Source organism: Lepisma saccharinum, chromosome 9 (assembly GCF_977018435.1).
Source record: "Lepisma saccharinum chromosome 9, izLepSacc3.1, whole genome shotgun sequence".
Lineage (NCBI taxonomy): Eukaryota > Metazoa > Arthropoda > Insecta > Zygentoma > Lepismatidae > Lepisma > Lepisma saccharinum.
The window spans coordinates 76526250-76539356 of record NC_139237.1 but is presented as its reverse complement, the minus strand read 5'-3'; the positions used below and the strand labels follow the sequence as shown (position 1 = coordinate 76539356).

The 13107-nt window shown below is 43.2% G+C and overlaps 1 protein-coding gene across 1 annotated transcript in view; it reads left to right on the top strand.

The window, feature by feature from the left end:
- The window catches only part of LOC145992160 (uncharacterized), a 44629-nt gene extending 36590 nt beyond the window's left edge, over positions 1–8039 (top strand). Inside the window, exon 13 of the mRNA XM_083128440.1 lies at positions 6364–8039. Within this exon, the coding sequence (XP_082984566.1) occupies positions 6364–7582 (1219 nt within the window). The 3' untranslated portion in view covers positions 7583–8039. The remainder of the gene's footprint in view (positions 1–6363) is intronic.
- The last annotated feature ends 5068 nt before the right edge of the window (positions 8040–13107 follow it).

Below are 13107 nucleotides of genomic sequence, written 5' to 3'. Positions count from 1 at the left end.
TTGCTTGGTGACCAGGATGGAGGGATATCCACGGTTAACCAGGGCCTGGTGTAGGCGGAGGTTATAATTCTGGCGGGAGGTGGGTGAAGTGTTCAGGCGCTGTCCCCTGAGGGCCAGAGAGAATGGGATTGCTTTTTTGGTGTGGAATGGGTGGGAGCTGGAGAAGTGTAGGTATTGCATGTGGTTGGTGGGTTTTATGTGGATGGAGTAGTCAGGTGTCCTCCCTCGATGTGCACGTCCACATCCAGGAAGGTGATCTGGTTGGGGGAGTGTGTCCAGGTGAATTTTAGGGAACGGAAGTGGTTAAGTTGGTCCAGGAAGGCTGACAAGGATGGTTCTCCATGTGTCCAGAGCATGAAGATGTCGTCGATGAAGCGGAGCCAGAGGAGGGGTTGGAGGGGTTGGGTAGCCAAAAACTCTTGCTCAAGTTGGCCCATGAAGAGGTTCGCATAGGATGGGGCCATTCTGGTACCCATGGCTGTACCTCGGATCTGTAGGAAATTTTGGTTTTCAAAGGTGAAGTTGTTACAAGTGAGGACAAGGTGGGCTAGGTGGGTCAGGAAGTTGGTGCTGGGGTTGTGAGGTTTGGGTCTGCTATTGAGATAGAATTCTATGGAGCGGAGGCCATGGGAGTGAGGTATGTTGGTGTAGAGGGAAGTGACATCAATGGTGGCAAGGATGGTATTTGGGGGCAATGGTGGGAGGGTGCTGATTTTCTGGAGGAAGTGGTTGGTGTCACGGAGGTAGGAGGGCAGAGCTTTCACAAGAGGCTGGAGATGGGAGTCAACAAAGGCTGAGATTCGTTCTGTAGGTGAGTTATAGCTGGACACAATGGGTCTGCCAGGGTTGCCAGGTTTGTGGATTTTGGGCAATAGATAGAAGGTGGGGGTGCGGGGATTGTCGGGTATTAACATGGCGGTGGTACGAGCTGTTAGGCCTTCAGGTGGGCCGCGGGTGTGGATGAAGTCCCGGATTTTGGTGAGGTGTTCGGCGGATAGGTCAGCTGTGGTGGGTTTGTAGGTGGAGGGGTCAGCCAGCTGGCGGTTGGCTTCCGCCAGGTAGTCTTGAGAGTTCAAGACCACCGTGGTGGACCCCTTGTCAGCTGGGAGGATTTTGATGTTGTGGTTGTTGCGGAGGTCTCTGAGAGCTTTCTGTTGGGGAGGATTGAGGTTAGGTTGGTTGTGAAAGTTATTTAAGAATGAGCTGTCAGAGGTGGTGGAAATGACGGCAGTGATGTATCTTTCCAAGGGGTGGTTGGTGGGCAGGGGGGGTGGATCTTGGGAGGAGGGGGGGCTAAATTGAAGGAGGCTCGGGTGGGTTTCACTGGTAGTAGTTTGGAGTGAGGGATTTTTGGCCCAGAAATGTTGCCATCGGAGGCTGCGAGCAAATGTGTGGATGTCAAAAAGTAGGCGGAATTGGTTGGGGGGAGTTGTGGGGGAGAAGGTGAGGCCTTTGGATAAAACAGCTATTTCATCAGTGCTCAGTTTATGGCTGGATAAATTGAGTACAGTCTGGTTGTTTTTGAGTGGGTTAGGGTCATTGGTGGTCATGGATCTGGTAGGGGTGGGTTTGTCCGTGGACTGGTTGTTTCCCAAGGTGCGATGTATGGGAGTGCAGTTTTGGTTTTCAGGGGGGGTCTGTGGTGGTGTGGGAGGGAGTGGGCAATGGTAGAGGGGGGTCGGGTAATAGAGGGCATGTTGGTGTGGGACTGAAGTTGGGCGGCAGTGGAAGGGGAAGGGTGCAGCCAGTCTGAAAAGCTTGACGGCAGAGATTGGAGAGTTTTTGGAGGTGTTTAATGTTAAGATCACTGGCAATGGAATGGGCGGTGTGCCAGAAGGAGTCTATTTTGTGATGGTGGTTACCTGGGGTCAGCAACAGGATTTTGGTAAGGGATTGAATAGAAATGGACAGTTCTCGGGCGCGATTTAGCTGGGATCGGTACATGGCGTGGGTCAGTTCAATAGCGAAATTTCTCGCGAGTGGGAAAATCGTGGGTTTTATGCTTGGGGGCATGGCGGAAAACGGCAGTTTGGGTGTGAGGCTTTTGGGTGTTAGGTCTAATATCAAACATGAGTGCAGGAAGCGTGCATGGGACGTAGCTTTGGTGTAGGAAACAATAAGAGATCGCAGGCGGTTCAGTTGATAGGAGTTATACGTGAACGGATTCATACCAAAAGTGGATAATAATGGATAAAAGCAAGGAGGGCCAAAAGGGCTAAGTAAAAATCAAATAAGGTAAAAGGAAACACTCACCGGACAGTAGGAAAATTCAAAATTTTCGCTAATTTATAGCATCATCGGTGTGAGAAGAAACAGAAGACGGAACCGGAAGTTGGGGTCCTGCAGAGTTGCCAGGTCCCCATTGAAGAAGAAGCGGTGCGTAGAACGAAAAAAAACACTGTTTCGTCACCAGGCTCGTCGTAAACTGTGAGTGGGGAGGATGAGTTGGGAGGGAGGGCGGGAGGGTGGGTGAGGGTTGGGCATTACTGAGTGGCCTTGTTCAGGCCAGGTGGAGTGGTTGCACTCATGGCCGATATATAGGCCCTCTCCCATCTTTTGCGAACAGAGGTGTTGGCTGGTTGGGGTAGGAGGTGGATGATCGCTACCCGGAAGCAGTCGTTGAAACTGATGTTGTGGTGGTTGGTGTGGACGGCGACAGTGAAGTCCAGGTTGTGGGTGGAGGAGCGGTGGTTATTGATGCGGAGGTTGAGGGCCGTTGATGTTTCCCCCAGGTAAAAATCACCACAGATGTTGCAGGTGAGGATGTAGATAAGGTTTAAGGCATGGCAGGTCCCTTTGGGATGGAGGGTAAATTTGCCAGTGGCCGTGTGCACCTGGAGGGTGTGAGAAGTGATGAGGATGGGACAGGTCTTGCACCTGGGTCGGTTGCATTTATGGGCAGGGGGGTGTTGGATGTGTGGTGAAGGAGTGTTGTGGACCAGGATGTTTTGGAGGTTAGGGGGGCGTTTGAAAACCACCCTGGGTTTGTCGGGAAATATGTTTTTGGTTTCGGGATCACTGTGGAGGATTGGGAGAAGAGAGTGCAGTGTGTGCCTGATTTTGTTGAGGTGGGGATGATATTGGGGTGATGAGTGCAGGTGGGTTGGTGGCAGCAGATTTCTTGGTGGTAGTGGTATTGTGAGGCAGCTCGTGATATATTTGCTTGGTGACCAGGATGGAGGGATATCCACGGTTAACCAGGGCCTGGTGTAGGCGGAGGTTATAATTCTGGCGGGAGGTGTGGTGAAGTGTCGTTCAGGCGCTGTCCCCTGAGGGCCAGAGAGAATGGGATTGCTTTTTTGGTGTGGAATGGAGTGGGAGCTGGAGAAGTGTAGGTATTGCATGTGGTTGGTGGGTTTTATGTGGATGGAGGTAGTCAGGTGTCCTCCCTCGATGTGCACGTCCACATCCAGGAAGGTGATCTGGTTTGGGGGAGTGTGTCCAGGTGAATTTTAGGGAACGGAAGTGGTTAAGTTGGTCCAGGAAGGCTGACAAGGATGGTTCTCCATGTGTCCAGAGCATGAAGATGTCGTCGATGAAGCGGAGCCAGAGGAGGGGTTGGAGGGGTTGGGTAGCCAAAAACTCTTGCTCAAGTTGGCCCCATGAAGAGGTTCGCATAGGATGGGGCCATTCTGGTACCCATGGCTGTACCTTCGGATCTGTAGGAAATTTTGGTTTTCAAAAACTCTCAAGACTACCTGGCGGAAGCCAACCGCCAGCTGGCTGACCCCCTCCACCTACAAACCCACCACAGCTGACCTATCCGCCGAACACACTCACCAAAATCCGGGACTTCATCCACACCCGCGGCCCACCTGAAGGCCTAACAGCTCGTACCACCGCCATGTTAATACCCGACAATCCCCGCACCCCCACCTTCTATCTATTGCCCAAAAATCCACAAACCTGGCAACCCTGGCAGACCCATTGTGTCCAGCTATAACTCACCTACAGAACGAATCTCAGCCTTTGTTGACTCCCATCTCCAGCCTCTTGTGAAAGCTCTGCCCTCCTACCTCCGTGACACCAACCACTTCCTCCAGAAAATCAGCACCCTCCCACCATTGCCCCCAAATACCATCCTTGCCACCATTGATGTCACTTCCCTCTACACCAACATACCTCACTCCCATGGCCTCCGCTCCATAGAATTCTATCTCAATAGCAGACCCAAACCTCACAACCCCAGCACCAACTTCCTGACCCACCTAGCCCACCTTGTCCTCACTTGTAACAACTTCACCTTTGAAAACCAAAATTTCCTACAGATCCGAGGTACAGCCATGGGTACCAGAATGGCCCCATCCTATGCGAACCTCTTCATGGGCCAACTTGAGCAAGAGTTTTTGGCTACCCAACCCCTCCAACCCCTCCTCTGGCTCCGCTTCATCGACGACATCTTCATGCTCTGGACACATGGAGAACCATCCTTGTCAGCCTTCCTGGACCAACTTAACCACTTCCGTTCCCTAAAATTCACCTGGACACACTCCCCCAAACCAGATCACCTTCCTGGATGTGGACGTGCACATCGAGGGAGGACACCTGACTACCTCCATCCACATAAAACCCACCAACCACATGCAATACCTACACTTCTCCAGCTCCCACCCATTCCACACCAAAAAAGCAATCCCATTCTCTCTGGCCCTCAGGGGACAGCGCCTGAACACTTCACCCACCTCCCGCCAGAATTATAACCTCCGCCTACACCAGGCCCTGGTTAACCGTGGATATCCCTCCATCCTGGTCACCAAGCAAATATCACGAGCTGCCTCACATACCACTACCACCAAGAAACCTGCTGCCACCAACCCACCTGCACTCATCACCCAATATCATCCCCACCTCAACAAAATCAGGCACACACTGCACTCTCTTCTCCCAATCCTCCACAGTGATCCCGAAACCAAAAACATATTTCCCGACAAACCCAGGGTGGTTTTCAAACGCCCCCCTAACCTCCAAAACATCCTGGTCCACAACACTCCTTCACCACACATCCAACACCCCCCTGCCCATAAATGCAACCGACCCAGGTGCAAGACCTGTCCCATCCTCATCACTTCTCACACCCTCCAGGTGCACACGGCCACTGGCAAATTTACCCTCCATCCCAAAGGGACCTGCCATGCCTTAAACCTTATCTACATCCTCACCTGCAACATCTGTGGTGATTTTTACCTGGGGGAAACATCAACGGCCCTCAACCTCCGCATCAATAACCACCGCTCCTCCACCCACAACCTGGACTTCACTGTCGCCGTCCACACCAACCACCACAACATCAGTTTCAACGACTGCTTCCGGGTAGCGATCATCCACCTCCTACCCCAACCAGCCAACACCTCTGTTCGCAAAAGATGGGAGAGGGCCTATATATCGGCCATGAGTGCAACCACTCCACCTGGCCTGAACAAGGCCACTCAGTAATGCCCAACCCTCACCCACCCTCCCGCCCTCCCTCCCAACTCATCCTCCCCACTCACAGTTTACGACGAGCCTGGTGACGAAACAGTGTTTTTTTTCGTTCTACGCACCGCTTCTTCTTCAATGGGGACCTGGCAACTCTGCAGGACCCCAACTTCCGGTTCCGTCTTCTGTTTCTTCTCACACCGATGATGCTATAAATTAGCGAAAATTTTGAATTTTCCTACTGTCCGGTGAGTGTTTCCTTTTATATATATATATATATATATATATATATATATATATATATATATATATATATATATATATATATAAACACAGGAATAGGATCAGAAAAGGTGCCAGAAGGGCGGATAAACACTAATGATGAAGGAGACAGTAAACACTTACTGCAGTCAGTATTCTGTGCCTCTTCTCTTAGTAACGCCGATCTTTCTTCTTCAACTTGAAAATGCGACATAGATCGCGAAATATTGAATAATTTCTCTTCGTGTGGTAAGTGTTTACAGTCTCCTTCATCATTAGTATGTATATATATATATATATATATATATATATATATATATATATATATATATATTTAATTATACCTACTCAATACCTTGTGCCATCATATTATTGTAATAAAAATTTGAATTTTTACATGCACTTATTTATATTTCTGGCACAAATCCTTTTTACCTATGTTATGAAAGTTCAAACTATATTCAATAAATATCTTCTGCTGTTTGTCTGTTTTCTTCAATATAAGGAGAAAAGCTTGTGAAAATACATCTTAGTCTTTTAATCACCTTACGACAGCTCTTCAATTCCAGAAATATAAATAAACCCCTTCTAAGTGTTCATATATTACATTAGTTCATACACACACACAAATATGTATTAATTTCTTGGACTCTCAGCTTACAATAATTTTCTTTTTGCTTACTGCAGGAGAGTGAAAAAGAGAAGAAAGTGTGAAAGTGAAGAAGACTACAATGATCGTCGTTCAGCGGATGAAGATGGTGATATTGAAATAAAGAAAGAGAGGGACCCATTGCAGTGGAGACCACAAAGGTTTAAGAGCCTTAGAGCCCGAAGGACCTTTGCAATGATGCACAGGTACCTTAGTGTACCACCTGTTGGGGCTGCTGAGAGACAGGAGTATCCTGTTATTAATCCAATACAGTGTGAGAAGTGTGAGGATGCTTTCTCCAATCTGGTGTTGTGGAACGAACATATGGAGCAGCATAAGAAAAGTGAGAGATGCAATTCTCAAGACTCTAAGAAATGTGAAGTGTGTAACGTATTACTTCCTTCATACGAATCATACCAAGTTCACAAAGAGATACATAGACCGGCATTTACGGTCAAAAATATTAAGAAACGGGTCCAGGAGTGTGAAGAGTGTGGTGAAAAGTTCAATTCTGTTAAATCATACAAACGACATGCACAGTATCATCGTAAGGAAGCTTTACGAGCGAGTAAGCTGAGTTTGAACGCGAAGAAACAACGGAGACGAGGTGGCATTCTCAAGTGTGATTACTGTAGCAGAGAGTTTGCGTGCTCGTCCCTTTTAAATCTGCACGAAATGTCTCACAGTAATAAGGGGGAGTATAAGTGCAAGATATGTCAGGCAGAATTTTCCTCGCTACACTGTATGACTGCACATTCACGTCTACATGACGAGGTTTATTCAGACGAGAATAAACCTGAAAGCATGAATATCAGCAAAATAGCTTCAGTCTCCAGCACAAGTTCTGAAGATGAAGAATTGGAATGCGTTCCAAGTGCTACGTCTTCCACTGATTACGGAATTTCCAAAAGTGTTAAAATTATTCTTGAACGTTGTGACACATCTTCTATTCCTGCTAACCGCGAACTTGTTGATAGTAAACCAAAAAGTGCAACTACAAAAACCCAACCAGAAATTGACATTCCGAATTCACCTGCATCAGTTCGTGGAAATACTTCGGATTTGCATAATCAAGGAAATAAAAATGAAATTAAAACAAACAATCGTAAACATATTATTATGCGGACAAGTAAAACTGATAAGAGAGATTCCTCTCACACAACTCCTGTGAAGAAGAGTCTTTTCTGCCACTTGTGTGAAAGAACATTCGACTGTGAGGATGAGTTTGTGCATCATGCTCAGTTTCATTTATTTTAGTTGTGTCCAATCATGTGGTTGGCAGATAATGTCAAACTGACATCAAACTGCTATTGAAGTAATTGTTTTGATTCAGAAAAAGCCTTTTCAAACCAAGTAATTTGAAAAAATGCATTTTTTTATTGCATGTATACATTTGTGTTTAAATGAATCTAAAGCTGTAAAATGTATGAAATCAAGATATTTCAGAAATATAAATGTATTCATTTTTAAGGAAAATGACTGTAAAAATTGTGTTACTTCCTGTCTTTAGAAAAAAACCATACTCTTGTTTATTGTAGAGTAATAAGTATTTTACGTTAAATGAACTGAATAATTACATTTTTATTTAGTAATGTTATATTGAGTTATAAGTTAGTCAATGATCCATCCATTTTCATGTTAGAATTAAATATGAAGTTTGCAGTGTAGGCAGATGAATATTACAGAAGGTAGACAGCCATTTGACAACTCTGAATTAATATCAATGTTTGAATCATAAATATAGTGACCAACAGGATTCACTACATGTACGATTCCAACACTGCAGTGTGAATGCTTGTTTGTCTTCTGCGATCCTCTCTGGCTACACTGCAGCTGCAAAATATCACCATTTTTTCTAGTTGGTGTCCCTATTTCCAGTAATGCCATATATGTTTGTGCGAAGAGTAACATTCATAACAGAAGAAGAATAATTTATTATATGAATGTTACGTATATATTTCCTTATGTGCACATTTTTTCATTCATATTCCTGTGCTTCCTTACCCACTGTTTGTATAGTTCCTTACTGTGCCATAAAGCCCAGAAATGAAAAAAAGAATGCAACATCCTTGTTGGGAAACCTGATGACGTGAGACCAGCCGGAAGGCCAAGAGAAAGACAGAATGACAATATTGAGATGTACCTAATTGACAAAGGTTATCATATCAAGAATGGATACACCTTGCCCAGGATAGTACAGATGGAAGACTTCATGTTCTTGTACCAATAAATCTTCAGGTTTAGGAATGCCAAAGAGTTAATGTGTACCTTTGTTTATCATTTTAGTAATGCAGTGAATCCTTATTTATTCATTTTTTACATATTTCCTCATATTGAAGGGAATTCTTTTTAACATTTTAATCTCTTGGGAACATGAAGATCTGATGCAGAAAAAATGTAAAAATTATGGTTCCACTGTGTATGTATTAAGGTGGTTCCATAAAGAGAGATCCGAAAATTCTGGATTTCATAAAATGAAATTTCAGCATTTTGGAAATACGTATATTAAAATGTATTGTTTTGCAAATCGAATTTTTGCAAAGAAACTTGCACTTAACGCCATGGATCAAGGAAACGACTTTGCCACCCTTACGTCTGAGACATCTGGTGGTGAAACTTCTGAATTACTAGCAACCACCGACGATATTTTCGCGAGCGGGTCCAACGCAAGAGTGTGGCTTATTCCGCAACTGAATATAGTTCCCTGTTTGATTTGCATTTTCCTCCGTCGCTGCAGTTCTTCCTCTACAATTTACCTGTACTTAGTGCAATACATGAAACGTAGATGTACTTTGGCTGTATGTTATGCATTAGAATAAACAAGATGAGAAAGGTTGTTTTATATTTCGATTTAATTTAGCTAAAAAAAATAAAAGGTGTAGTTGAATGTTTGCAAACTACTGCAAGGAAGTGTTACCATTTGATTCCTTTCCTAAAATATAAGTTAATCACTCTGTATTTTACTTACAAACAGCGAAAAATAGTATACGCTAAAATAAAACTTTCACCCACAAAATACGAAACACGTGCCGACCCTCGTTCAAACTCCCCTCCACAAACTTCCCCTAGTCAGACACCTTGCCCCCTAACCCCCAACTGAAGTTAATGAAATATCGAATAATAAGAGAGTTCATTTCTAAGAGTATGACAATTTTCACAGTTTTCTAAGTGGTGTATTCTGTATGCTTCACTTTTCCTGCTTATAATACCAACACGACTATAACAAAAAGTAATTTTGTTTTAGTATATATACATATGTGTGTGTGACTTTCGTTCAAGATTCCAGCGCCGACCTGGGCATAGATGATATTCATTTATGTCCTGTAATTTTCGCAATTAATCTCAGTTTTAACCAGTTTTAAGAACTGGAAAAAGTGTTGAATTGTTGCAATCTAGACTCCCTTCCATTTTTTAAGGGGTGGTCACGGACTTTTGACACCCTGTATATTTCAATATGTATACTTTACATATGTTTCTTCATTGAAATTCGTCCTACAGGACAACTTCAGTTAGCCAACTTAACATCTAGGGTGTGTCTTACTGAGTTTATGTTTGCGTAGCGCAACTGTAAGTGTTGCAAAACTTACCTCAAGTTCTCCAAAAAATAACTTTTCCCCAAATTTTCTTATTTTCTTCTTCTTCTTCTACAAATTGGGCATGATGGAACCTAAATGTACTTCGTTGGAATCTGAGTTCCATAAGCTTTCCAACGAGGTATCATTTGTGATTCTGGGATGATAGCCCCGTCTAGTTGGCTGCACTTTTTGACTCTCTTTGCACCGAAGCATCTAGTTGGTTGCACGGGTTTGCACCTGCCACAAAGGGGGAGGACCTGAATTTTTCAAGTGTTGTCACAATATATGAATTCTTCCCCTGACCCAGTTTTAATTTGCTTCATATGTAAAAGATGTTTTTTGAAATTGTGTTCCAAATATTTTCCTAAGGATCTTATTTCTCTTAATCTGCTGGTATCGGGGTCGTAGTGAAACGCGCATAAATTGTTAATTTGATATGTATTTCATGATCCGTGTTGAAAAATAAAAAAGGACACGTGCTAAATAATCAAATGACTGTTTAAAGAAGCAGACAGGCATTTGTTGAATCTTTTGAACTTGAACACCGCTTTCCATCTAGTTGGTTGAACGTCATTTTCTTGCACCACCCTGACTGGATACACCTGCACTGCACTGAGTGTTAAAAAGTGCAGCCAAGTAGACTGGGCTAATTAGTAGAGGGGTACAAAGGCCACCAACATGAAGCTCTGCAATTTCCTTCAAATTTTGGCCGGGGTCTAAGGTTGATACTATAACTGGCATAAATTCTAAATCTGAGGGTGCAGGACAAAACCAAAGTTCAGATTCGCCTTCAGCAGCTCAAAAAAAAAAAAAAAAAAAATTCACTGTCGACCAGTGTTATCATTCATCCTCGTTGTCGCGATTAGTCAAAAGTGGCGTAAAAGCAATGTTAAATAAGAAAAAATAAAGTTTCGTCTGATTAAGAAAATTCTCAAAAGTATTTCTTTTTTAATCATTGTCAATACAAGTAATTGTGGAACAACTTCTACGGTACTTCATCAAATGCTTCTAACGCTGGTGCCTTTCCTTTCCGGTATAATTAACGGGTCCCGGGTTCGGATTTGGTGAGATATAAAAGTGGATGTAAAAGAAAAAACAGTTGTTTCATCCTTGCATTCAGTGGCGTCTCGTCCCTTGGGGCTTCCGGGGCTTAGCCCCTAAAGAAAAAAGGACGTATTCACGTAATTATCAATCACCATAATGCATAACTATCACACAGTCTTTTAAAAGGCGATTTTTACCCACGTAAATTCATCGTCTGTTGCAATGGATACGACAGCGCTCCTAGTGACATTGATGTCAATTATCGTTTTCCGAGGGCACGTCGCAAAGGAAGGCGTGGCCTACACCCACCTACGCTACAGTGAATGTCACATGCTAATTTTAGCAGAGAGAGGAGGGAAGAGTGCAATGGATTTGAGTGCTGATTCGGGGCTAGCTCCGTTGTGCCGTGTTCGATCTCGCATGTTGTTCTGTAGTGTTTTGGTGGCTTTCATTCGCTATGTTTGAGTGAGTTTGGCAGGGTTGATGTTCGAACACAAATTGATGAAGGACATAGGCTGTCAATTACAAGACACAATGAATTTGTCCGGAAAAATAGACATATATAAAATAGAATTATCGATTGCTTAAAATTCTGTGGTCGACATGAACTTGCTCTACGAGGACATAATGAAAGAGAACAATCTTTAAACAGAGGCATCTTCCCAGATTTATTATCCCTTCATAGAAGAGGAAAAACTAAAGGGAACTTCGTGTTCTTTTTTGTAGTGAAGAGTTGAAAAACATAAACTCTATCAGTAGATTGCATTCATTTTTTATTTAAAATTATTTAGAGGGTACCTTTTCAGAAACAGTAAAAATGACAAACATATAATAACTCCAGTGGCAACAGCTGAATCTGAACTATGTTTCAGCACATTGAAGCGTATTAAAACCTGCTTAAGAAATGCAATGGGACAAGACAGACCAAATGCCTTGGCACTTGCTTACAATAGAGATAGAATACATTTCAAACATACAGGGCTTCAACGAAAAAGAAATAACAAAATTTGGTGAGCAGAAGAACAGGAATCAACGTTCGTAGAAAGGTATGTTTCACAACAATACCTGTTTCTTTTGTAATCATGTGAATTGTCATTATATTTTAAATTTTTAAAAAAATAAGCCTTGGCCAAATTTGAGGCCACAAGACGCCACTGCTTGCATTTGTCTTGGAATCTTGTGTCTGCCCATAATCTTCTCAATATTACATCCTGTCGTATCTTTACGGCATATTTTGTGACCCTCCCAGGAAAATTTTATGCATCCACCTCACCTATGCTTGCAGTCAGTCTATTTCGTATGTCTTTTGTCTACAATTATTTTTGTAGGATACCGTACATAAGCAGTACGGATTTCGTGAGAATATGTAAACTATCATTTGTGATTTTATTCAAGGGAAGCATCTAGGTGAAAGAAAATACTTTTACACAAGAATAGAATATGCAGCTTATCGTGCAATGAAAACAATAAGGATTCACACATTTTGTAGAAACCCTTTCCCAATGGAAAGACGTAACGGTTTCCAAAAAGAGGAAATGTTTCTGGTTGTATCGCCTAATCACTGGGATCTGTTGTATCGTAAATAAACACACCGTTGTGTCATTCCGAAAAGTTGACCTTGGCCACTCACAAGTGAAGTGACAAACATTTGGAACTCGCTCCTATCGAGGGACGGAAGAACCATAGCGGTATCCCTCCCTCAGGCAATTTCTAGGTTTCAGACCAGCAAGGTTTTCGACGACCCATGAATTTGCAGACAAAATTGTTTGCGTGACGACTGCGCAGTTTTAAATTATCTACATTAAAGGAAGTAATATAAATACATATTCACATTTATCTATATTGTTTTTGTTATTCTCGCCAAATTTTCAAGTTAATTGCTTGCCTCGTCTTTCTTTTCCCTGACCTGATAGAGACAATCTTCTCTATTTTTTGGCGATTGTGTTGGTTGACAGCACTCGACGAACGTTTAGCTAGCAGAAGCTGCTCAACTCAAATATCCATCCGCCTCCTGGAAGTTCCAAGAGTAATGATAGGTAACAGCACAATATGCTGCGAAAAAAAATACGCTGCAGACTTTGAATATTTTAGTAATTGCATAATAATACGCAAAGTTCCCAGTGACAAGTATACATCAATCGCAGCATAAATGTTTCCTCTAGT